General features: G+C 40.3%; 1 protein-coding gene and 1 long non-coding RNA gene across 2 annotated transcripts; one reads left to right on the top strand and one right to left on the bottom strand.

The window, feature by feature from the left end:
• Window positions 1-1629: 1629 nt before the first annotated feature.
• LOC110852790 lies at window positions 1630-26981 on the top strand. The gene is made up of 10 exons (XM_022100910.2): window positions 1630-2256; window positions 10066-12070; window positions 15475-21372; window positions 22287-22342; window positions 22520-22567; window positions 24351-24576; window positions 24724-25095; window positions 25367-25429; window positions 25519-25568; window positions 25786-26981. The coding sequence occupies exons 2-10, from the start codon at window positions 10297-10299 to the stop codon at window positions 25999-26001; spliced, it is 8703 nt and encodes a 2900-aa protein (XP_021956602.2). The 5' UTR covers window positions 1630-2256; window positions 10066-10296; the 3' UTR covers window positions 26002-26981.
• Window positions 5516-6081, bottom strand: LOC118436214. The gene is made up of 2 exons (XR_004835286.1): window positions 6022-6081; window positions 5516-5799 (listed from the first exon to the last, which is right to left on the bottom strand). It is a non-coding gene; the product is annotated as an uncharacterized LOC118436214 (long non-coding RNA).
• Window positions 26982-27030: the final 49 nt, after the last annotated feature.

Here is a 27030-nt window from a genome sequence, read left to right as displayed (position 1 = left end):
GCTATTCTGCTGACTACAAAAGGCGTTAGGACATGGTTTTGACGAATTCGCGGGTGAATATCTCTGGCGAGGAGTTGAATTTTGAACTGATTTTTGGTCAGTTGCAAGATAATACTCTCAAAAAGATATATTTAAAATTTTAGGCCGATAGCTTTATAAATGCCCCCTCCAGTGCCCCCAGAGTTGGAAGGAGCCAAAAAAACACTTTCCAAACTGAATTACTCATATAGCATGATAACCTAAGAGGTCAGAGGTGAATAATTGTTAATATTACAACCCTAGATAATCATTGCATGAAATAATAAAAGAATCCACAATGAATTACATAACGTTAGGCCTCCATCGTCGCTGATACTTTTCCATGAAAAGTGATCAATCGGACCGTGCACCGGGAAATTGACCAGCTGACCTTGAAAACGGACCGACTGGGTCAAATGAAGATTGAGGGCAAAGCTCAAAGTGTCCTAAGTAATATTAAATTAAGCAGTGAAGATTTTGGGTAAACAGTTTTGAAGAAGGACCCTAGCTAATCAGCTGACGGGGAATCATAAAAAACTCGTGAACTAATTTGGGAAATTAATGGTCAAATTTTGTTGGAAACAAATTTTAATAACTTTTTTGTGTCTCCTGCTGAAGAACTATTTTACCTACAAGGTACAAGTGACAAAATAATAAAATTACTGTGTTTTGATTAGTTAAAAAAAATTTAAAGTTCCGCTTCAATTTTGAGGAGAACTTTTGTAAAAAATTTATAGGGTTTGATGGAATCCCATTTCCTGGGGTGTAACCACTTATCAGAATTTTATCAAAAGTACTTACAGTGCAATATACTATATGTACCTTGGATAAAAACCACGTTAGGGATTTTTAGCATCAAAGTCCTAAAATGTGGGGGCCTTAAAAGTCGAGGAGATGTCTTCACGAGAGCATTCCATTAGGACAAGTAGGAAGCTAGACTACAAAAGGGACTTAAAAGATAAGCATGATACAAAAGTGGTTTTATATAGTGAAAAGCATGCTAAGTCCCTTGATAATAGTCGCAAAGACGATTTTTGCACCAGGACCTCAGAAAACAATATTTTGTTCAACGCCATTTTATAAGAACACTGGTTTGGAAAACTAAAAAAGGACACCTCTCCAAATTTAACCTTGCCTCATTTCGTAGAGTATACAAAATCGGGAGCCAGATATGCTTACCTATAGTTTGAGACATGGGCTTTCACATAAAAAATGTTAGAAATCTCTAGAACTAAAAACCATCCCGCAATTAAGGTATGAATTCGTCAAAACCATGTCCTAACGCCTTTTGTATTTGGGAGGAAGAAGACGACTGCTCGGGGAAAGAAATGAGAGCGTGTGTCAAGTATATAGCAGCAGCAGCCATAAGAACGTACCTACTCACCTACAAAGCAAAGACCAAGTAGGCCATGCTACCGAGAACGGAGCCGAATAAAGAGAAGCAGCATAAAGAGAGGCACACGTTAGGTTAGCAACATTCGCCTGGTCCGTGGATATGACTGAAGTGAATTGCGCATTGGATTTCGTACTCCGTGTAAAGGGTTGGCTGAGAGAGGTTATGATGCTGCTCCTCTGTCAGTAACTTGGCTTCCTTGCCTGCTACACCAGAGTCATTTTGCTAGGAGGCGAGGAGAGGAAGGAAAAGTCTGGATGGATCAGTTCTCAACTGATCCTGACCACGTCGAGACGACGCCGCTCCGCTCTTTCCACAAGGTGAAAGCATACCAGGCTTCCTTTACACACGCGGAGACTGCATGTACACATTGCACACACGGAACTGGAGAGAAAGCAGGCAGGACTTGTGCGTCGTTGTCTCACCACCGGACATGACAACTTGATACTGCCCAAACACTCGGCAACCACACCACTTAATGCGACCATTCGGTGCATCTTCAAAGTGTGAAGCCCTATTTGCGGCGTAATTACCCAAACCAAACCACCCACTCCTTCACTAGTGTCCGGGTTAGTGTGAAAAAACATTAAAACGATTCGTGAGTGAAAGGACGTGCGGAAATCGTCGGGAACAAATAAAACATTAGGTTTATCAACAGCATCAATTTATTGTTTGGAAATTGGGGGTATTTTGGAACGAAATACAGAAGCAGTTTTATTTTGAGCATCCGGAAATGACGCTAGGTTATATATCGTTACATTTATGTGGTTTCTTGAAAATTGAAATGTTTTGTGAGAATATTGTGTGATGGGAAAGTTATGAAGGAAGAAGGATATCAAATCAATGTAAGAACCATTTTATTACGTTCGTCTCGCATCAATAATATTTCACAAGCAAGAATGCTCATAATCCCAATCTCGCTTTCCCTGGAAAATCTGCACATTAAGAATGGTTCCATTTTAATGGCTCGTGTAAAAATTCTACTGGAAAAGCAAAACGATAATATCGCTTAGATTACTAATAAACAACGAGCTAGCATTTGCTTAGCACTCTTTCCGTCTATTTTTCTCGTGGTGTTAGCAGATTCGTCCAAATTATGCCAGCTGGTAAGTGTACAACTAAGCACAGACTTCCTTCTAACAACCCTTGAGGCCCTTTCGTGGTAGCAGTCGGTTAGAGTTGGACACAAGCGTATGCATGTATTTATTAAGGTTTTGGTAATTCAGGGCTGGATGCATTTAGGATTAGTTGAAGTCTGGACAAGTGATACCTGTTTGTTGTTTGGGGTTCCTAAATACTTTGTGCGTTCGTGGTAACTCAACCATAACACCTTCCAGACACAATAATTCCCACAGTACAGGAATTAAACGAAATGGAAACCAAGGTCTCTTTGGGATTGTGTTAATAACTCGCGACTTTGTTATCACTTTCATTTTCCAATTGTTCTATTTTGACTTTGGGTTCTGCTGTGTGTGGACATGCAATATTATTTGTTTATACATTTTCATTTACTGGTGTCATGTGTACTTGTGCTACCACTGCGCCATGAAGCATATTAAATTCCAGATTAAGCAGATTCTGGAAGCAGTTCTAGAGGAATATACAAAAGTAACAATTAAGATATTGAGAAAAGCGTGTCTCTCAATCTCAAATTTATATTATGCCACATTCTTAAATGTGGTTAAAAATCCACGTAACCCGAACATGGCCTTCTTCTCTCATGGATATATTGACTGACCGACCTCAAAGGCATACATACATATATACATTTAATGTAAAGAATTTATGTACATTCCGTCCGACCGACCCCAATCACTTATCAAATTGAGAAATTAAACCTTTACTTTACTACTTTAACTTTGCCTTCTTCGTTTCATTGAAATGGCGGTACTTTTTACGCCAAAATGTGGAACTAATGCATGATTGGTTTGTATTGGAGACCTCGGTCATAAAATAAAGTAACGATATTATTGATAAGCTTGGCTCACCCGTTTTTTTGTTGTTCCATACGAAGGCTTTTTTAATATGTAGAAATGGGCGAGCGAGTCTTGTGAACTGCATAATTACCAAGTCTAAATACGATTAAGATTTTTCTTTTCATGGATTTCGATTGTAATAGCGTTGCCTTATTGCATTGCTTGTGTTGTGTTTCTCTTACTCATATTATCGTGCTGCAATTACTTATCTTGTAATTGAGTGAAACACAAATCCAACATTCTGCTGGATCAACAATTCCTATAAAATGGTTATTTTAAGGTGTTGGTTGCTGGTAATGGGAGCAGTTTGAGAATATTCGGAGCTTTCTCAAGGAAGAATCCGTGAAATTGAATGGGTCGGGTAAATGTCAAAGTCTCTGGAGAACGGGCATGTAATTTAATCTGTGCTCAGAGGAGGAGGCTTTCGATCGCGGAGGAGCCGAGGACAGTCCAGCCAGAGAATAATAATTTCGAAATAACAGGAAATGCAGACACACTTCACAGACAGGACGACCTCCGTGTCTCACTTTTCCATGCTGCATGTGCATTCAATTCGGGTTGTTGGTCGCTCAATTGACACAGTTGTGCAAAGAATATTATTTAGATGACATTTACAGTAGATACGGATACTACTGCATCACGCGGTACACACATGTATGTGCATATGCGTATAAATATGCAGACGGTCATAAGAATTCAGGTGGAATCGCTTATGTACATTAATTGTATATTAATTTGTTCTTTTTGGCCATTTGAACTGATTAAGTTGCTTAATTATCAATGCAGTGATCAAATCATATTGAAATGAACAAGGGTCGTTTAGACAGTCTAAAGTAGACTAGCTAGTAAATAAAGGATTTTAATAGTGACCAGAATTCTTTAGCACGTAGCTGTGAATCAATAAAGACAGATGAATTAACCAAACCAAGTCTACTCGATCTCAATCAAGCAAAGCATAGGATAAGAGATAACGAAAGAGTAGTGAGTTGGTAAGTAGAAGGAGAAAGGGTAATCAAATTAAATGAAAAAGCTGTGATATTTTACAAAGTTGTTTGAACAAGAAGTTAATATGATTTGGATAGAAGACTCGTTGGTAATAAGCGTCGAATAAAAATTGCTAAGACTATAGCAGCAGGAATAGGAGTGGAATACATAGTAACGAACCACGACATACGTAACGTACATGTGCAGTTACGTATAGTGGTCCACCTTTTTCCGAATCGAATCATTCTCATTTAGTGTGGAATCAGTCAATCCATCAGTCAACTGAAACTTTTAACGATCTTAATATGCAGGGTTGAGTGGATAAGCTTCTTCTTCTTCTTGCATACGTAGATGGGTGTATGGATGGGTGATGGAACAATGAAAATGAGCCCAGTGTTAGTGAACGACGACGACGACGAGCATCATTGTTGTTCGGGTGAATAGAGTCAAAACCAGAGTCACTTAATCTCAAGTTACAACATCCCATTGCATTGCTCACATTCAGTGACTCTTCTGCATGCACATATTGTTATTCAACCACTTTTCTATCAACTATTTAAACCAACCACTGCTACCACCACATCAAACAACTAAAATGCAGTGGTTGAATACCACTCACTTGTTACCGCATATTCCGCACACGTCAAACATTGCCCATCACCAGCTATTTATTAATTGTCTGTGTGGTGGGCTTAGCATAATATGCAACTTGCTAAGGCATATTTGTTTATACACAACGTGTTTTAATGACAAATAACAATTTTGGGAGATGGATTTTCGTGTGGGGCAAAATCACCAAAAATATTAAGGATGCATGTAAAACATCACGTAATAGGTGAATTGATCTGCGGATGTAGCATGAACTGGATTATGGTTTGTGGACGTGGTTGCATTATTGTGTGTATTATGCGGTCGAATGTTACACAGCAAGTTCACTTTGCACTTTTTATTGTTATTCCAATCTACACTACACAGCACAACAAGTTGACGACGACGACGGTGGTGCGGTGCCAGTTGCAGTTGTTTGTGCAGATATTAGATCCTAATATCTGCATGTATCAGTGGAATGAATGTTGCTGATGCGATGATCATCACTTGGTAGCTGCGAAAGCGCAGAAAAATCTCGCCTCAACAAAATAATAGATAGCATTTCTCAAAAGGCTAATGTATCGATCTATTATACATCTCATGTTGCAACACAAATTGTATCCTGATTATTGAAACTCTTAAATACATTACCCCAATAATACTACGCAGACAATAATGCTGACAGTTTGGCACATTGATTCAATAAGTTGAGGTACTTAGCAAGGATTAAAGTTTGAGTTAGGGAACAGTCTGGGCATCCTAGTGAGCGAGTTGACTTTTTCTCCTCGCCACTTACCAGTAATGTAAATGATTTTTGTCACTAAGACTTCTAATTTGCAGCTAATACAAAATGGATTGATTTCGTTTTGGTGGCAATAAATTCCCAAGTTTGTGCTTTACAATTGCCATGTTGCATAAATTCCATAATAAATCTCGGTGAAAAGTATTGGACTGAAACATGATATGAGTCCATGTTTCAGTTCAATACTTTTCTCTGAGATTTATTATGGAATTTATGCAACATGGCAATTGTAAAGCACAAACTTGGGAATTTATTGCCACCAAAACGAAATCAATCCATTTTGTATTAGCTGCAAATTAGAAGTTTTAGTCGAAATTTTTCTCCTTTTCTGGTTCGCGATGCCCCGTTTGGAGAGTGGGAACGGTCACTCTCAAAACCCAAAGCAACTTTTTACATGCAACTGCCTGCATTGTTTACATGAAAATCAGCTGCTCTCTTCGCCCCGCCCCCCCTCATTAGCAAAAAATCTCTCGGCACACAAGGAGACGCAACCGTCGTCTCTGTCTTTTAGTTATGAGATTTTTTCAACGTATATGCCTTCTTAACATAAAATACTTTGCTGGGTCGCATATCGCTGCACTAAAATATGGAGAGATGCACATTATTAAAATTATGATATCATATGGCCGGTATAAGTGTGCATAGAATATGGGCTTGGGAAGATCATACACATACATACACACCTTGCCTTAATACTTGCCTACGGATAAAAAAACTGTGTTGATTTAGCCCGAGTCGGGTCAGAATCCTCTTCTTAATTTTGTCGGATTACCCAACTACTACATTATCTAATTGCAAGTATGGTACAAACTCAAGGATGCGGATTATATATTTCCTATTTAACAGATATTCGCAATCATCAATTTCCAATTTATCCAGCATATGTCGCCTTTTGGATCCATATGAAAAAAATCTAAAGAAAGCTTTACTTTCGTAAATTTGAATTCACATTCACGTCAAATTTCACCTTATTCTGATCAATTTCAAAAAGCAGTGTATGTAACCCGGTTCTATCCTTCTAGCAAATAAAATCTTGAAATTTACTTCATATTTGTTAATCTGATCTACCGTTCAGTTTCATGCAAAATTTCAGTCTTCTACAACCATTTTAGAAAATCCATGGGGGTCACCATGTTGTCCTCCTAAGCAATAATTTGGTAGCTGTGTACCAAATTTTTAATCGAAGGGTGGAGTTATCGCAGACCGGTCAGACGGACGGACATGACGATTCCATAAGCCCCGACTCGGGCTAAAAAAAACTGCAGTTTGTTCCCAATTCGCACTGCCCTTCCCCATCTTATTCGTCTTTGGTATTATTAACTTTGCCTCAGGATCAGTGGCCAAGTCAATTGAATCAATCAATAAGGATTCAAAATGTTCCGTTCCTCTTTAGCTCTTTGTAATCCTGACTGGGATCTGCTACATCGATTGACTTTAGTTTACTAACTGTGTTTTTAAACCGCATCGATTCACCCGTCATTTGTTCGTTACTTACGAGATGACTTGGCTAGAGATTCACTCACAACAAATGATAAACCCCAGATAATGATATTGAAGTAGCGGAAGCGAAGTGCTGGAAATTCTGTATTGAATGTGCTACAACATTTTCGATGTGGTTCAAAACTCGAAAATTTGACATTTTTGGCTATCCGACATTTTTTGCCTTTGACCTCGATTACGCGATCCATGCCTCGACATGATGGTGTTCTGAAATCTCCACCCCAAACGTCTATAATTATCAAGCCTAAAACCATATTATATTATTATTAATGACAAAACTAAAAACTCCACATTGTTGACGTCTTTAACCCAACTAGCTTTTGGCCTACACGGTCAATTATAAACTCTTTACTTTAAAAACAAAATGTCGATATCCGAAAGCACAACTAAAAAATTAAGTCGTTCGAAAGCTACCGTGCTGACGGCCAAATTAATCGCAATAAGTAGCTCCAGTTCCTTCACTATTAAACTCTTTATTTCGTTAAAATTTGTGTGCGGATGGAGAAAAACAAGGGTTTGGATTGAGTACGTCGATCAGATTCAAGCCAAAACCAATATGCGAGTATATGTACTTTGCAGTCTTTACGATGAGACTTTAGACCATTTCTTCATTTTATCGTCGGATTCGCTCCCATATTTCTCTGTGAAATGACATCAGTGCGAGATAATAGATTTGTCTTCCTGCTTCACTTCGGCCATTGTGTAGTGTACAGTTTGTACATAATAATACACTCTGTGTGCGTGGGGGTAAATATATTATTATTTGCACTTTATGTTCTGTTTACATGTGCACATATGCAAGCAGTTATTCCTCGCCTCTTTGTGGCGTGTATTATTTGCTTTAACTCCAATAGTTAAAAAAGTACATACCAGGCATGGCTTCGCTCGGTAATTTGTCATTTATCAAGTTGAATGAGAACAGAGAAGATGGATGAATGATCTCTGATGACGATCCCATGTGAGATATTGGAGTGTGGGGCACCAAAGCAATGCCTGCATTTTAATACACACTCGATGTAGACTGGCTGAGATGCTGTGGCGGTGGGTGTCCAATGAACAACGCGTAACGTAGAGGATAAGCAGGTCATCATTCCTTCTTTCCTCATCTTTCTTTACGCTCTATTGTGTCTGCGCCTGCTTTTATACGTACCAATATGTAAATTGGATCGAGGGAGCTTTGTTGGTTTTCGGTCAATACATTTGTATACGATACGCAATCATTCTCTCGTTGATCGTCTTGTTGTTACAACTCCACGTTAACAACAATGGAGGGTCGAATTGAGTCTATTATCAAAAAGTGTGCACGTAATAATCAGTTTGACCAAAGCGTAGTAATAATAATCACAAAAGTAGTCTGCTTTTGAAGGGGTTAGTGGATGGTGGCGTTGGGTTAATGAAATGAGAGTTGATTAAATCCACCAGTTGCCTTTAGTGTTTGGCTGATTGGATAAAGAATAGACGACATGTGGTTGAAAAGAGTAGCAAAAAATATTGTTCAATACTTTGCACACTCAAGTGATGCTGTTTAGTTATTTGCCACTTGGTTTGATTTTTGACGCGTGAGTTTAATAAAAGTTGTTGGTTGGAGTAAATAAAAGTGTTGTTTCGTGTTTAGTCTATTTATTTAGTTTTTGTCATTGTCTGTTGGTAACCGTTAAATACGTCGGGCCAATTTTTATGCAGCAAACTGATTACAGTATGTTTGAGAGATATAATAAGCTGTTGAGACTTGGTATCATTGATGCATTTGCATAAAATGTGATATTATTTTGGTGAGCAACTTTAAACTAATGTGCATTGTGCACTACTTTTATGATACGGGTACATACTTGCATATTCGCTAACTCTCGTAACGACTTCCATTTAGTGGATGTTCTTATACGTAGCTCCTGCTGGTTAGGTTACTGGTTAGAATGTTCATCTGCCGGCGAACAATTTCTTGGAAAATCTCGAGATAAATAAGTGTTACCCAACCCAAAACAAATCTGTTATGTAATGGTTAACAGCACCCAAGTTTTATGGACGTTTCTATCGGTTGTGCATACATGGATACTCTTGTCATACATTCTCCTGCCATGCCACAGGGAAGCACAAGTACCTTTTTAAAATTATACCATGATGCTAAAAGCTCCCTTCTAAGAAATTTGTTGTTCAATTTTTTGTTAAGATTGCAAACGTTTTTACACACCACAAACAATGAATCATCATGCTGCTAAATACACAACGTATGTAGTTATATATATGTGTAAGCATGTACAAATAGATCAGAGCTGAATCGTCGCATATTAGTTTCTCATGAAAAAATATGTTTTTACACTCATCCAACGTGTGTAGAGTACTACCACCATTTTCCTTAAGACAGTTATGCAGTATTTTTCATACCATGAACCACCGCACAGCACAGGGCATTCCAAAAATATGGAAAACCTAGGTTTTTGACAAATATTAGCAAGTGAAAGCATTGTCTGACCTTTTGATAATTACAAATATTCTATTCTGGGTAAATACTTTAGCTTCACATTTACTTAACCAGATTTTTACTATTTCACGTGAAATGTTTCATGAAGCTTCTTGTTTTCTGTTTACAATTACTCTTCTGCTATATTACAGCATAATTAAAACAACTTGCAACCGTTGACATAAATTAATATGGATTCGTTTCAAGGGAGATGAATCAATCTCAATTTCACACGTTGGCCTTGTCGCTAGATGGATAAAATACATAAACATATACACGAAAGACACACTGCTTTTTTATAAGGAACAGTCAACTAGAATCAAAGTTTTTCTGCTATTTATTTCAGGTAGAGAAATTCAGTCCTCCTTCCGCAAACTGCTGCATCAACTGAGTCGTGAAAAGTCTTGAGAGGGAAAGCTACATCAAACAGATGCGAAGGAATGGTGGCCTTTCTCCTCTTCACCACTTTCACCACCACCAACCGTCGTGTCTCCCATTTCCCTCAACTCACCAGCGAATTCCCACCAAAACTACTACTTGAGCAGAGAGGTTTTACTCCTTGGGTGCACCAGCAGCAATGAGTGAGACTGGCTCCGAATCTCCAAAGAAGGCAAGCGATGATGAGCACCTCCTTGCTTCCTCCGTGGGCGATGCACCTTCAATTATTGCCCCATTTAATGAACCAGCCCACGTTGTGGAGGAGAAAGTACCGACTACAAATGAACCAAAGACTGATGGTGATGGTGATCTGAAAGCAAAAACAACACTCAGCACCACAGAAATAAATCGGTCATCTAATTCCAATGAATCTGACGCTGAGGAGAAATCACAAATTTCTAAATGTTCGTTAAATGAGGTCGTTCAGACAGAGGGGACTAATTTGAAGGTGGAATCTACGCTTGTCCACGTAAAAGATAACCTGGATGAATCCTCCACTATTTGCAATGATCTCGTAAACTTAACAAGTGATAACCAGCAACAAAAAGAGAAAGATGAAAACAACGATGACGAAGAAGGAGAGGAAACTGCTGGAGATGAGGATGAACAGGTTGAACTGCTCCTGGAAACTCCAGACGAAGGATCATGTTCTCGATCCCGACCTTACACGCGTCAATCAAAGGAAAGGACTTGTGAGCGCGTGGTGAAAATGCCCACTCCTCCTCCTCTCGGTGCAGACAGAGGAGCAGACGAAGACGAGGATTTGAACGATTCAAAAAAAATTATTTGCCATCTTACGAATCCATTGGAAAGTTTGAAAAAAGATGCAACTCTTAATAACCGTGCTCCCGTCTCGGAAGTTCCTCCAACTGAATCTAGTGACCAAAAAAGTGATATTGGTGTCAGTGAGAATGAAAAATTGAGCCGTTTGAGTAGTGGCAGTAGTGGTAGTGACTCATCCTCAGAAAGTGAGACATCATCGAAGCCAGTATCGAACAAAGTTGTTGCAACAGCTAAAATTGGGCAACAACGATCACATTCCCCTCCGTCCTCCAACAATTCGATCAGTTGTGGTGTCGGTCTTGTCAATTTTCCTGGAAGCAATCATGACCACAAAGATAAAAGATTGGCCGTAAGTCCGAATCCGGTAACCAAAAATGTACCCACATCTGGTCAACTTCACCATAATAATAATCATCATGAACAACATCAGGGGACGACAACTTCAACAAAAAAGGGTTCCAAAATTCCAGTAGGAATTGCTGTGGCTTGGCAGCGGCTTGTGACAAGCAACTCGTCCCTGCACAACAGCTCTTCATCAGTGAGCACCATGTCCTGTGCCCCATCTCACAAAGTGGTCGAAATACACAAGCACCACAAGGAGAAAGTTCAGTTACATTCCACTGGTGGTAAAATTCCTGTGCGACCCTCATCCGCCTCTCCAATCCATGTCAACGTGCATGCCACCAGTCAGCACCATGCAGGAAGGGATGCTTCAGGTCACAAAATCAGAGAGGTCGATGTCCATACCAGTAAATCTGGTTCATATTCAATAAGCCGGAGGAGTGCAGTGGACGTGGGTGGACCAATTGGTGACGCGAGTGTTAGAGGAGCCATTGTAGAGACGAGCAGTAAAAGTGTGACACCAGAGTTGACGACGACGGCGGCGAGTTGTCGCCCGTTGCCGTCATCCTCAGTTCCACCCAATTTGGGACTATCCTACTTTCACCAGCAATCTACCCCCTCCCTGTTGGACTACCATTACGGGAGTATGCGGAGTTTGACTCCCTTTCCACCACCACCACACCCATCAACACAGCCTCACAACCTCTTTCACTCCCTTCCGCCCACGTGGCAGGCTTCAACTCAGCATCATCATCTCGGACTTGGAATGGATCTCAACGTGCCTCAGGGTAAGGAAACCAGTCAATTTTTAATACGTTGCATGAAAAGAGCATGAGACCCGAATAAGATTGGGATTGAACATGTGCTGTGATAGGAAAGCTGCGACTGACAGTCACAATATTTCCTGGAGAAAGAACTAGCGAAAACATGCGCGATGCAAATATGCAGATAATAAATACTTGAGCATAATGATGTGAGATGAGATCACTTGATGTTGGTTGGCATGCTGTTACATAGTTCAGCTGACAATAGGGAAATAAGACTTCACAATTTTATACAGAATTTCTGTTAGGATTTTAGTGGAGAGTTATCATACGAAGTGTTTGTCTCGCTAGGAAATTATTCTCCTAGAAATAGGGCTAGAAATAGCTCCTTCTAATTCGACTGCTTCCGAGTAAACTCGCAGTATGGATTCCTTTCACCAACGTGGGAAGCAATGTGGCAGGGAAATTAATTTCGTATACTTGCAGCTAAAGTTGTAACAACATGTAAACAACAAAACAAGAAACTAGTTTGATTGAGACACTCGAAATAACCTCTCAACATACAAAAGTGAAACAAATACACATTTGACTTTGAACCAGGAAAATAGTTCATAGTTCAGTAAATATTTTTTCAACTTGTGTGTCTGACGCGGAGCAAACGTTACTCTTTATCGTTGTGGTATATATAGTCGTCGTGTTGTACATACGGAGTTTCTTTGACTACATTTCGCGTCTCGACATATGGGAGGCCAAAAGTAGAAAAGTTGGTAATTTATGACTTTTACTCTCGTGTGTCATCGTATTTGACGTTTCTAAAGGATTTTAAGAGAAGCATGATGCTGGATGTGCAGAAGGAGAAAAAAGAAAGCAGAGATGAAAATCCCATTTGGTGTGTCTCAACCATTCACACTTGCCAAAGTCAGAATGAATGAACGACTAAAAATGAATGATTTGGTACTTTAGTAATTTTTCTACTTGTTTGTAAATATGTATCAGGCAGGCAAGAAAACGAGAAAAAAAGTTTGCATGAGAGTTGTTTTGCTTTCGTTATCTTAGGATCAAACTTTATGTTATGCGCATACAAAGATTTGTATTTACCTGTAAATGAGTGTATAAGGTTACGCTTTCTCCTAATAAGAACCAATTAAAATGGGCTCTTCGGGTACTACCAATTTCGTCAAAACAACGTCTTGTGTGGTGGGAGTTACTTATTACGAGAAAGTGGAATGGCCAAGCCCAGCGCTAACAATTTTGCGACTTACAGACAAAAACAAAATAGAGCAGAATCGGGGACACGAACACGACAGCCCATTATTTATTCAGTTTGCTTGCATGCTTGGCTGTGGAGGATGGAATATGTAGTGTAGCATGTGATGAGAAATGACATCGTTTTGTCCAACTATTGTTCGATATGACGACGTAAAAGAATAAGTATAATGAGTTGATGTGTTTCCAGCACAAAATATTCAAAAGGCACAACACAATCAGCGGCGAGTTTATTTACGTGCTTTCCTTACGAAAATCGAACACAGCACTGATGCACAACTTTTTTATGAATACCCCATAAAGCTCTGCCTGATCAATTGGCTTCCAAAACTCAATTAACCCGAAAGCGTTATTGTTGTTGAGCCTGTGCAGCAATAAATACAGCCGTCGCAAGCGGTACAAAATAATTTAACCATGCATAAAATGGGTAGACCCACTGAGAACCTGGGCAGAGCAATAAAATGATATTTTGAATGATTCCCTTAATCTCTCTCCTACTTTTCTATCTATGCTCTGCCTACCGATTGAGTGCGTTTCTTCAAGTGGGCGAAAGTAAATAATACTTCCATTAGTGAAATTGTTACAATATTTGTTCGCTTCGCCTTCTTTGAATTTTTTGAATTGGGTTGCAGATGCGGAAAATACGGTCTTGTTTATATTTCCGCATAATCATGGTGGTTTGGCACATAATCGCATTTAACAAAGAAAGCCATTTTGAAGTAGAGTTATATTACAATTCTGCCCAAGAAAGAAGCAAGAACGTATTTATTGCTTGTGTTATGCATAGAATATGGTGAGACGTATCACATATCGTACTTTCTCCAAGTCGTATTTTATGTAGCTGTGCGACGAGATGGCATGTGCCGTATCCCAGATCGAGAGATGAAATAAGCGACTGGCTAAACAACCATTGACATGTAAATCATATACGTACAGACAGAGGCTGGCAAAAATAGAGCCAGGAAGGAATCAGACCGAATCGGACGCAAGAAAGACTGAGTGATATGACAGACATGAGGGATTTGGCTGCACAAATGCTCCGAATTACGGGACGGAGATTCAATTTAACTATACAACTTATGCAATATAGGTTTCATCAGGGGAATGTGTGCATGAGCTAGAGACGCCGTAACTGACTATGATTGATGGATATATTTTATTAGACGAAACGTCAATTCACATTACTAAATTTTTGATGTGGTAGGTTGTAGACAATTCAAAGAAAATCTGTGTGTACGAAACGAAATGGGCAAGCCGAGATTAAATAAACATCCTTTCGAAATATTCTCAGATCACATCATAAAGTAGATATTTAAAATTTTTGAAATGCGTAAAGGTGTAATGAAATTGCATTTCTCCAAATAAAGATAAAAACCTAAATTATAATCTTGTACTGGATTCAGTTCCACACTCAATTTTAGAAAATTATGTACGTAATAATGATGAATCTGTTAAGATATGAGTAGTGGGCGCTTCCAACAATAATAATGGTAATATTCGTCTATTAACTGATATGCATAAACGATCCTCAGATAAGAATTATCATTGGCCATCGCAATGAACATTGACAATAGTTCCGAGTTTGTTATTGGTTATTTATCGTGAGTGAGTATGGCGATGAGCGATTGCACATAGTTTTATTGGCGTTGGAGTGACAGAGGTGAAAGAAGGGAGTGACAACAAACTACATAATTCAGAAACTAGTGACACACAAACTTGTTCCCTTTCTCTGTCTTGGCTTCATTACCAATTGGGATTTCCACTGACCCAAAATGCCCAAACACGGTGCTTAGTTAGTATAAAAGTAAATATGAAGTCGGTCTATGGTGAGCGGGGTGAAAGAAAGTGGTCTCACATGTACAACTAACTATGCACGAACAAACAGTCTCATACATGTATGAACGCATATATCTACCCGACTCATGCTCCTATATTTGCATGCGAGTTAGATAGCAGCGCATACAGACGTAAGTACGTTTCGTTTTCCCCGTTTCTCATGCTTTCTCTCACACTTTGCCACGTGCCCAAACGTTAGGTGATTCTGTTTATAACGGCACATCGACGTCTGTGTGAGTCACAACTTGTGACGATGAATCAGTCTCAATTTTCTCAATCTTTTATTATTTTCTTGATCTATCATGCTCTATTTTATTAATTTGCAGGTTTCCCTTCAGCCGGAGCCTATATTCAACAAACTATGCAAAACCAACTACAATTTCAGCAACACCTCGTCCAGCAATACAGCAATTATGGTGGTGGTGGTGGCGGTGGGAGCAGTGCATCTTCCCCTCTCGCTAATCATTCTCATCATTATTTGCCCCATAGCTCGGTGGGCTATGAGAATACCTTACGTCAGCACTATGAACAACTCCTTCAGCAACAACAACAGTCAGAATACTTTCGCCACCACTTTCACCAGCAACAGCAAAGCCACCTTGGTCACCAGCTGCTGCTAAGTTCTGCTGGGATGTACAATACTGTGAATGAGGGTCTACGAATCCACCCGACTATTTTCCCCCCAATAACGACGACCCGCATCCCGCTCCTCTCTCCATCTTCTACCGGCGGAGTCCGAACCCCGACACCGACGAATTCTGGATTCAATCCCTCACAGTCAAGTCACAGTCTAAGTCTTTGCAATCTTTCCGCTATTGGACCAGCAGCCGGGCAACCACAAACGACGACGACGACGACAACGGCGACGGTAGCATCTCCACCACTGAGTGCGAACTGCTGGTCGGCAGAGCTATTTCATCACAATTCTTCTACTGCATTAAGCCCAAAAAGTCTTACGTCATCCTCCCCGTCGCCGGTCACGGTGCAACAAACCTACAAAGAACAAGGCAGTCTCACCATCAACACAATCGCTGGTGGTGGAACTGGTGGTTGCAGTGAAAACACAGTCACCACCTTTGTCGGAAGGAATAAGTGTGCCACGCCGACAACGTCCCCCAACTTGAACAGGAAAAATACTTTCCCACGTAGACGGGAATCCCCACTCGGCGCAGAGGCTCTGCAGGACCAACAGAAACAACATCTGTCAACGTCATCATCGGATAAAGACCTCGTGGATGGCAGGCAGGATGAGACGATAGAAGAATTGGATCAGCATACTGACAAGGAAATCCACCATGGTCGTCTAAATAAACATTCGTCTGCACCTAAAACATCCTCTTCATCATCCGAATATTCTCCAAACCGTGATTTTCCATCCTCACACGTTCAATATGATGGGAAACGTGAGGGAAACAAACGCGACCTTGATGAGACGCAACAACACGCTCATCCAACCACCAAAACAGAAGGGCAAATTGCTAAACACGACTTCAAAAGACTTGACAGTCTCATTGAAAAGCGAAACTCGGAAGCGAAGAGTGACGAAGAAGGAGAGGTTCCTGAAAGGGATCATGATGATGATGAGAACTTGATGATGATCAAAAGTGGTCATGAAATGACATCAACTTCTACTAGCAAATCTGTGATGATGGGTGAGGGGATGCATCCAGACAAAGTTTTTACTCCTGTGAAAGCAGATCTCAAACAAAACATTGTTCCACTTCCACTATCACTTGGTAATAGCTCTGGGACAGATTTAAATCAAAATCTCAAAATGGTGGTGTCACCACCACAAATCTCTACACTTCCGGTGTCAAAAGTAAAAGCTGTCACTCCAACAAAGAAGGCCAAACCTAAAGTGAAAGTGTCAAAAGGAGATGACGATGGTTATGATGGAACGAATAAAAAGTCGACGAGCAAGACTAGGAAACCTGCAGCACCCAAAGAAAAGGTTTCATTGCAGCCGAAAGAGAACAAAATAAAGGAGAAACCACCAAGAAATAATCCGAGGAAAAGCAAGAGTCAAGTGGCTGATCTGGGTGAAAGTGGTCCAGTCGTCAAGGCTAGAAAACCGTGTAAAATTAAGCCCGACATGAATACCACCAAATCAAAGGACAACGACACCACGACAAGTAGTAGTAGCGAGTCTCTGCAACTTAAGAAGCAGCCAAAACAGCCAAAGGTGTACAAGTCCAAGAAAGCAAAGGATCAAGACGAAGGCAGAACTAGCAGACGACTCTTCTCACCCTCCGCCTCCTATTGTGATTCTCTTCAGAATGTCAGAGAGAGCAATGGAAACAATGTACCTGAAACGAATTTACCTGTTGCTGTTACTTCCGGCAAAGTAGTTACTGATCTTTCGAACCCTCATAGTTCTAATAGTGATATGCATACTTTCCCGAAAAACGATGCCATGTTGGGGCTTTCACCAGGTGGTATTACTACTGCTGCTACTCTTACAGGCGGCTCTGGTCGTGGTGTTGTTGTGCCACAGGTGGCGAGCGGTACTGTTGAGAAAAAGGGGAGCAGATCCAAGAATTCGACGCCAATGTTAAAGAATGTTAAAGATGGTTCCAATAAATCTCCAAAGCGTAAAAACAGCGACCCGAAGCAACCGAGGAGAGTGAAGAGTGAAATTAAGGCTGTCATTAAAAAGGAGAAGGCAAACGTTGTTAAACGAGAAAGACGGAAGCCAGTGGCCATCAAGAGCAAAGGAACGGAAGTCGTGACCTCGTCTCCTTGTTCTTCAACTACTCCATCTTCTGCGGCCACGACGACCGTAATTTTGACAACACCCACTCACCCAACACTTTCGTTCCCTGGAGGCAGTGGCGGCCCAATTGGCATGAACCCAGCGGTGATGACCTTTTCCAACAACAACTCTGCTTCTTCGATCAGCAGCGGTGGTGGTGAAAGTTGTTCAGTGGTCCAGAGCTCACCCATAATTCCGATTTCCCTTCCATACCACAACTCCCCCGTGACCCTTATCCTGCCCAGACTTCTCCCCCAAACAACCATCACCAACTCTCATCAACAAACCTCTTTTAAACTGGTGGTGTCTTCTCAAGAGATAAAAATTCCGGCCTTCGTCCCCACTCAGCCCGGTGGTCTTGCCACGATTGAAGGAACTTCACAGGTGCAAACGTTTCACTTGCACCACAGAGAGCAGAATTATCAAAATCACATTGCGTCAAGTTCATTTACCTCGTTCCACAATCAGAGTATGATGAGATCTGCGGTGACAACGAGCTCAACTCTGTCTGGAGCGTCTGGGCCCCTATTCCTCACAACTAATGCATCCAGCCCATGTGATACAGTAAGTAACAGTGACAACACCATTACTTTCATCCGGGATTCACCAATGTCACCACCGCATCAAAACCATAATGGCATTTTTGAGGGCATTGTAAGAAATCCCAACCTTTTGCAGCAGCAGCAACAGCAACAACATGGCCTCAATCCAACCCTCCAGTCTTGCTACTTGTCCCCCCCAATGACAAACCAGGTGCGAAAAGAGTTTATTCAGCCAGAAGACAGCCATTTGAATCTTTTGGCCACGGTGGCTCAAGAGTTTGGATCGAGGGATGATTTGGGAAAGTTGGCCAGTCACAGCAACAGCAGTCGAGGGAGCAGCCTAATGACGTCACCAATTTTGCCGGTGCAATCGCCAGAATTAAACTATTTCCCAACACCATCTTCCACCATCAGTAGTGCCAGCACTGGGAGTAATAATACTGCAGTCACCAGCATTTCTCTCCCATCCAGCCCACTTAATGCCAAGTTTATCTCAAAATCGCCCCATCGCGATGAGTATGAATATGACGAGAAGGAGGATCATGGGAACAGTACAGCATCTCCTGGTTCTTATAAACATCCAGTGTGGCTGAAAATCCCAACAATCGTGCCGACAGCGGCTAAAACGACAACACCAAAAAAGAGAAAGCCACGCAGTAGCAGCAACGCAACAGCAGGAAGCACGGCGGCTTCCCATGATAGTAGTGGTCGTAAAAAACCATCCAAAAAACAGAAGGAAAAGGAAGAAAAGTTTGATTCAACTGGTGTCAACTCTGTCAATAAAAATGTCCCTCGTCATCCAAAACCAAAGGTAAAAAGCAGTGCTGTAACTGCAAACAGCGTCAAAAGTGAAAGCTCTGCAATCACTGCTCACAAGCTTAAAATTCCAAAAATTGCATTGGAAAAGCCAAAACTTGAAAAAGAGCGACAACTTTCTCCCACCAAAAAGGCGAAAGAAGATGCCAAGAAGATTAAGCAGGAACCTCTTTCAAATGAGGGCAATAAGAACGTGGGAGGAGCAGTCAGCATGAAAATCAAGCTACCACTGCCAACGGTTGCCAAAATCCGAATAAAATTGTCCGAAACTGAAAACCCCACTTTGATGGGTGGCAAAACGTTGACAAATGGAAAATCAAAACCAGAAATTAAGCAGCAAAGGCTCAGTGGGACGGAAGTAGGAGGAGGAGACAGCAAACCTGTGACATTAAGCCGTAAGAGGAAACAATCTACTGGTCCTCAAGTGGAAAAAAGAAGGTGTAAAAATCCCATAATCCCACCGGGCCCTGAGTTCACTTCTACTTCTACCGACTCGGCTCACTTTCATAAAAACGACCCACTTAAACTTAAAAGGAGCAAAGCAAAGAATTATCACCACGACCTTGACAACACCGCTGCTTCTCCAAAAGAGAAGGGGAAAAGGAACAGCAAAAACAAACCCATTTCGGTCAAGAGTGCGACACTTTTCGACTCTCCAATCAAAGAGGAGAACAAGTCGACTTTCTCCTCTTCTCTTTCCCCACAAGATTCATTAGTTGCTTCTTCCTCATTCGCATCTCTTACCCCTCCGCCAACTGCAAATAATAATGCGAAGCCTGCCACTGGTGCAGTCGTGACATCATTATCAGCCTCGTTCTCTCCAAAAACATCCTCATTTTCACTCTTTTCACCCCCAACTTTTGAACGCCAACCACAAACCTCTAATAGAAATAACGGTGGTGGTGGTGACACTAGTGCTGCTACTTTCACTTCTAATAAACCCATAAGCTGGGTTTCTGACCCAACATTTGCAGCATCCGCCATCAGAATGTACGGAACGAGTGACAATCCAACAGTGAAGAGTGAGAAAGTGCTTCCGTTTTCGGCATTGAGCAGTGACGAGGACGAGGATCAAGTTTTGATGGAGTATGAACGAAGAACTGCAGAACGGATGCGGAACGAGGATAAGACCATTATTCCCAACCGTTTCAACAGCGCTAGGTTGGGCGATGCTGGTGAAGCACAAGATGGCAAGGCAGCATTTGTCCCGTACACATCCCCAAATAAACGGCCGTTGAAACATCAACAACACCACATAAAACCCTGTCTCAAAGCAGAACCTCGTCCACGTTCTGGCTCTTCTGAGGATGAAAATTCCGACGCAGAAGTTGACTTTGAAGTGGCCTCGTTGACCAATTCCATCCCACGAGCTCATACTTCCATGTTGCAACATCACAGAAATAGCAACAAATTAGCTGAAACCAGCAGTTCGGTCAACAAATCTGTGAACAATGTGACTAAAAATTCCACTGAAACCATTTCGGTGCAGAAACGAGAGAGGAGCAACAGGAGGCGATTGTCCTCCACGGCTTCTTCCAAGAAAAAGAAACATGTGGTTGGACGAAGGCTGTCCCTGAACCTGGAAACTGGACGGACTCATGAGGAGCAGGAATCTGAAGAAGAGTTGTTGGACATTGGTGGCGACTATGATAATCATCAGCACCTTTCAACTAACCCTAAACATCATCGCCGTCATCATCATCATCATCGTCGTCAATCTGCATCCAGTACAAAGTCAAAACAGTCAGCTGCTAGCAATGAAAATAAACCAAACCGAAATGCTAACAAATATCGAAGGTTTAGTGGAGGGTCTACATCCACATCTGCCAGCTTTGGTTCAACTATGCCAAAAAAGTTGCCAAAAAAACGAGGCTCTCGTTCTCTCACCACGTCGTCGAGATCTTCAGTGTCGAGTGTGGTTGTTGGTGGTGGTGTTGGTGCGTCTACAGCAATGTCGAGGTCCAGGTCGGGTGGGAGACGCGAGTCGATTGCTGTCGTGACAGATGTTCACATGGAGGAAACCCTCCTCCCTGGAAAGATTGAGCTCAGCACGGTGGCAGAGCTCAAGAATGAGATGAGAATCTTGACGGAGATCCAAGGTCTTTTCTACACAGGTAACACGGCGAACCTTGTTTGTTCTAAATATATAAGAATACGTAAAATAATACAAGTAAAAGTAAGTGGTTATGTATAATCCTCTCAAAATGGGTTAATAGTCCAAGAAATATGCATACATTTGTCAAATAAAGGGCAATTTGTGGTGTACATACTTTTGTACCTACCTGCATATCTAGTGTGCATGCATCAAGCTTTCTCCACTTTTCCGTTACACTCTCGCCCCGTGTTTTTCCCGTTTGTAATATTGCCATGCACTGTGAAATTTATAAATACATTACTCCACTACCACTACCACTTTGCCAATTAACTCGGAGTCTGACAAATTGTTGGTTTGTCATTATTAAAAATTAACTACCCATCAATTCGTGCAATAATTATTGTGACAGGCTTATTTTCACAACTGAACATAGGGAACATAGTTGTTACATGTAGTTTTGGTGGAAAAGCATGAGCTATGACTATAGAGAACATGTAAGGCCGAGGTAGATTGAGACATTGGACTTGTACTTATGTGTTTGTACTTATGTGCATGTACGCACATTTATTATGATGTTGAGATTGCATAATCGATTTGGGGAAAGTTACAAGTTAAAGTATATAGTATTACTTACAATAGGTTAAAGTAGAGACTGTGAATTGGAGTCATCGAATGCAAAAGGTGATAGATAAAATTACCAAAATACCAAATTAAAGTACGGTAAAAAACTAAACCAGGGTAAATTGAGATTATGAAATAAGGTAATCGCGACATGCATTTTACACAATATTATAGTCACTCAACTCAACATGAAAATGAGAAATACAAGCGAAATACATGAACTTAAATTACGATTAATGTACAAAGTTTTTTGCCATCTTCTTAAAATTAGTTGAATTTCAATAATACGTAACAATTCTATTATCTAAATAGGTAAATTGAATGCACTTCAGCCACCGGATGTTTATGGCGTCACCCTTGATAACGAGGTTAGTTATGTATGTATGTGGTTGTAAGTATTTTTATGTAAACTACTCTATGTATGTCGGCGAACTTTTCGGATACGTATTTATGCTCGTCGCTGACCCATCGCGTAGTTTGTGATACAACAACTTGCAGAAATTGATTACAAAGTTTCACAGAATTTAACGTGATTTTCTTTGCAGAGAGGAGCTCCACCACATCTCATTTTTCCTGCTCAGGAGGTCTTGCTGGTAAATTTTAGTTACGGTTTCTTACTTAACATAAGCATGCTGGTCCTCGAGGTTTGTAAACCCTTTCAACCCAGCAAACGTCAACTTGCCCTTTATCTCACTTAATATGTTAACTACGCACTTGACAGCTTTGAAGACGACCCCAGTTGTATCTCTCTTGTACCACTGTGCATATGTATATCTTTAGAATTGTTGAGAGGGTAGAAATCCGTTGAGATAGTTGTGCCCTTCTGTTGCCGAATGTATGAGATGTGATGATTCGTGTAAATATTGCATGAGCTTGTTTTTACCCTCCTGCTGTAAATACCAAATCAACCAAACATAACATTTAGGCCAAGCTGGCACTTGCTTACGTTTGGAGACTTGTTTTTTGTCGAGAGGAGTAAAAGAGAGTGAAGTGAAGGAGGCCTTTTGTAATGCAATGTATTATTTATTAATGTCATTTTACTACAAAGGCAAAACGTGGTTCAGGGCCAGGCAGCATAATATCTCAAGATTTACATGCACTAACTACATGTTTCTCAATCCCTCCTGCTCCCAGATATCCTTAGAATGGCTCAGAAATACTCGTCCATAATGCGCCACGGAGACGACATATGCTCATAATGTAATTTTCAATGAGACACATCTCGTAAAAAAAGAGACAAATGTTTCACAAGGCTTTGTAGTTATGATACGGCGTGTCACTTTGTAGTTTACACTCCAGTCAAGTCGAGGAGATGAAGACTTGTGCATAAGACGGAAGTTGTAAGTTTGAGCCAGACTCCCCGTTCTCGTATTATTCCGCTGCTCTGCTGGCTAACCTCAATCTTGAATAAATCCTCGTCGTTTATCTATGTACATCTGGAAATTGAATCCTTTTTTATACGGTTTGCTGTTTTAAACGTCAAAGTGGGTGACCATAGTCAACAGCCATTTTTTATCCCAGTGTCGCAGAGGCATAGTTCCATCTCTTTTCTTCTTTTCGAATCATGACTAATGGCTGAGGCGTACAAAGTATCCGTTTGCTGTAGTGTCTGGCGGCACATGCCACACGGATAAGTTAATGCTCGTACAGGTTATTCTCGGTGGACTTGATGTGAACAAGGAATGTTTAGGAATGTGTATAGGGAGGCGGTGTCCTTATGTGCAGCATCGCATTACAGAGCTAGCACACCAGAAAAGTCATCCAAAAGCTACGGGGGAAAGAGATGAAGAAGAAACTGGAGAAGTTGGTTGAGTGAGACGAGATTTAATGCGTAGGCAGCTCGGGCAGGATGAGCAAAGCAGAAGGTGGGTGAGTAAGAACACTTGAGATTGGTGTTGCCTTCTTCTTCTCACTACTTCTCCAGCAGAAGACAAGAAGTTGACTTGACGGGCTATTCTTCAATTTCATGGCCAACCACTTTCTGCTCCTTGAATTGCAATAAAAATCCTTTCACACGCGTATTACAACTTTTCCTATGAACTTTGAAACATTGGAGGAGGTAGAGATGCTTTATCTCACTTTACTTTGAGAGGCTCAGGCAGTTCTGCCCTGTCATTAGCTTCATCCAATTAATGAAATGAACTTCATGTTCGTAGGATTTAGCTTCAGTTTAACGACTGTGTCCACGTTTTTTAAACTCTAAAATACGCCTAATTGAAACTTGATGCTATTACATTTACATTATACGTACATAAACATAAACAAGGCTTGAATGGAAATCACGCTTGTTAATCTCGCTTATTACTCACAATATATTGAATAAAATTGATACTTTGTGTATTCGCGATATTGTACGTTTTTCCTAATTTGTCACAGAAATGTGTCCGAGAAAAGAAGCCGCAAACTCTGTCAGTTGGTCTTCGAATCTGTGCTTACTGGTCGCCTCAGTACAGCGGCTTATACCCCGGCCGTGTATCAACAGACTTTAATCCTGGGTTTGATCCAGAGAAGGATTTGATTCCAATCGAGTTTGATGACGGAGACACGGGAATGATTAAACTCGCAGAGATTCGACTACTTCCAACACAACACCCCATCCGAGGTTAGTTTTCATTACGTGCTTTATGCATATTTAGGTGAATATGTGTGCTTTCACTCTATGTGAATTGACCAATTTAGATTTTCCTAGCCAGACAGCAAGTCTGTGTGGATTGGTGCATAAGCTCTAACGTTCATAAACTGTTTACAGAGTACGACCCGAATCCACTGCTCACATTGGAGAAGAAACACAGGAAACGACGTCAATCCTCTGGAGTTTGTACTGGAGATCATGAGGAGCCGGATTGCGGGGAGTCGTATTGTGCCAAAATCGCCAAGATGGACGATGAAGCAAAAGCCGAGGAGGATGATGATGACGACGACGACGACGACACAGGATCATCACACCGCCCTTACAAGTCTCTTTATTGGACATGGACGGGATTGGGCTACAAGAGATCCAAGGCCAAGAAGAGCCGTAATAAAGAGTTTTTCAAAGGGATACAAAGAGGAGATAATGAAGTCATTAATGTTGGCGAGTCTGCCATTTTCATCTCACATGGAAATGAACGACCATATATTGGTACGCAGCTTTTTATTGCTATATTCCAGATTATTTATGCTAATTCTTGTAATACGGTGGTAGTCCCCCAAACTTTAACGATTTATGGTTCCAATTTATTTTTACTCCATATTTATTACTAAACTTGCAAGGTAGAGAAAAAACCTTTTTAGCAAATTAGTATTTCTTTCTCTTTCATTCAATATCTGTTGTGCACACTGGACTGCATTTCTTCAAGCGAGTATCTTGGTATACATGTGTAAGATTCTTACAATTTGTGTTTGTGTTTTAGGACGAATTGAAAAATTTTGGGAAAAGAAAGGTCAAAAGATTGTAAACGTGCGTTGGTTTTACCGTAAGTTTATTTTATTTTTAAAATAACAAGATTTAATAATAAAATATTGACCAAAAAGTATAAAAAAAATTGTTCGTTCTGTTTATAAGATCCGGAAGAGGTCAAGTCACCCAAAAGGATTCCTCATCTGAAACATACCGTAAGAAAGATACTACTACTCTTATGTTCTACATCTCACTTTGGTTCAAAATGAACACACATTCATTTCTCTTTCTCATTTGACAAAAGTCGAGTTGGAATGTGCAAAATGAATGGTGCTCTACTTTTGGAGGGCGATGAAGATGATATTTGAACAAAGTTTTAAGCAGTCACAATTTAACTATTTCTAAGTTTGTTGTATTTACGCTGTGTTGCAGGGTGCGTTATTTGAGTCACCTCACATTGATGAGAATGATGTACAGACAATAAAGAAGAAATGTGATGTGATCCCATATTCCGAGTTTAAAGAAAGGATTGGGCGGTTGCCAAAATTGTCTATAAAAAATTCACCCAAATCTCTCAAGCCGAAAGACCTATACTACGTTGCGGGATATTATGACCCCTACAATTACAACTTGCAAATGAAGATCTGAGATGCATCGATCGCCTCTGGTATCAATGCGCATCTGGACAAGTGAGACCTGACCAGAAACCCAAGTGAATAATGTGTAATAATAATAAATCAGATGCAATTATTTATTAAACAAAAAATACATATATCTGTTTGTGGACCCATAATTAAGTAGAGGAAAATATATATTAAGAATATGTATCAAGGTAGAAAATAATGGAAAGAGTATAAAAACAACCAGTATTTACGTGTGCATGTTCACATTTGAACAAAAAAAAGAGAAACGAATGGCATTTATAGCGTTGTTTAACTTTGATCAATTTGTTGATCAATTTTACAGAGAAACTTTTTCGGAATGGTGTTGTTTGTTGGCCCCTGACATAATCTGCAACTCGAGTGATATTTGATTTTTACCTTTAAGTAAGTGTATCTGATATGAGTTTATAGTATTGCAATTTGCTGTGCACATAGATTTATCATCTATTCTGCTTGTACAATTGTTATCATGCTGTTACATATTTAATATATAGTGAAGTATGTAATTATTTTGTATTCCTAATCCACGGAACCAGAAGGACTATATAGAACTTGATATTGAAAAGTATTAACGAAGGAGGAGAGATGGCTTATTTGATCTTGCTTTAACTTTTAACTTGTAAAAAAAAGATGAGGAACCTAAGATATCTTGAGTCAGACGAGGAAAAAGAAGACGACGATGTTATGCATTTCACACAACACATATGTATACATTTATAAACAGACATTGCATTTTCGTATTGAATACAGAATGTTATTATTCTATATCTGCGGATCAAAGATTTTATGATGAACTGTGAACAGATTATTAAATACTTATTAGTGTGAGGGCAGAGATATACAATCAGAGCAAATATTTATTGTTGATTTATGAATATGTAAGTAGAACCAATACAGAGAAAAATCAAGTAAAATGATAGTCTAGTGCTAAAAAATAATAAAGACTTAATCAACCTGAAATCAAAACGCAATTATTCATTTGTGGCGCAGTTATTTGTTTGTTTGTTTCAAATGG

The sequence above is a fragment of the Folsomia candida genome, unplaced genomic scaffold (assembly GCF_002217175.1).
Source record: "Folsomia candida strain VU population unplaced genomic scaffold, ASM221717v1 Fcan01_Sc007, whole genome shotgun sequence".
Taxonomy (NCBI): Eukaryota; Metazoa; Arthropoda; class Collembola; order Entomobryomorpha; family Isotomidae; genus Folsomia; species Folsomia candida.
Note: the sequence above shows the minus strand (reverse complement) of the source record. Positions and strands in the feature narration are given on the sequence as shown.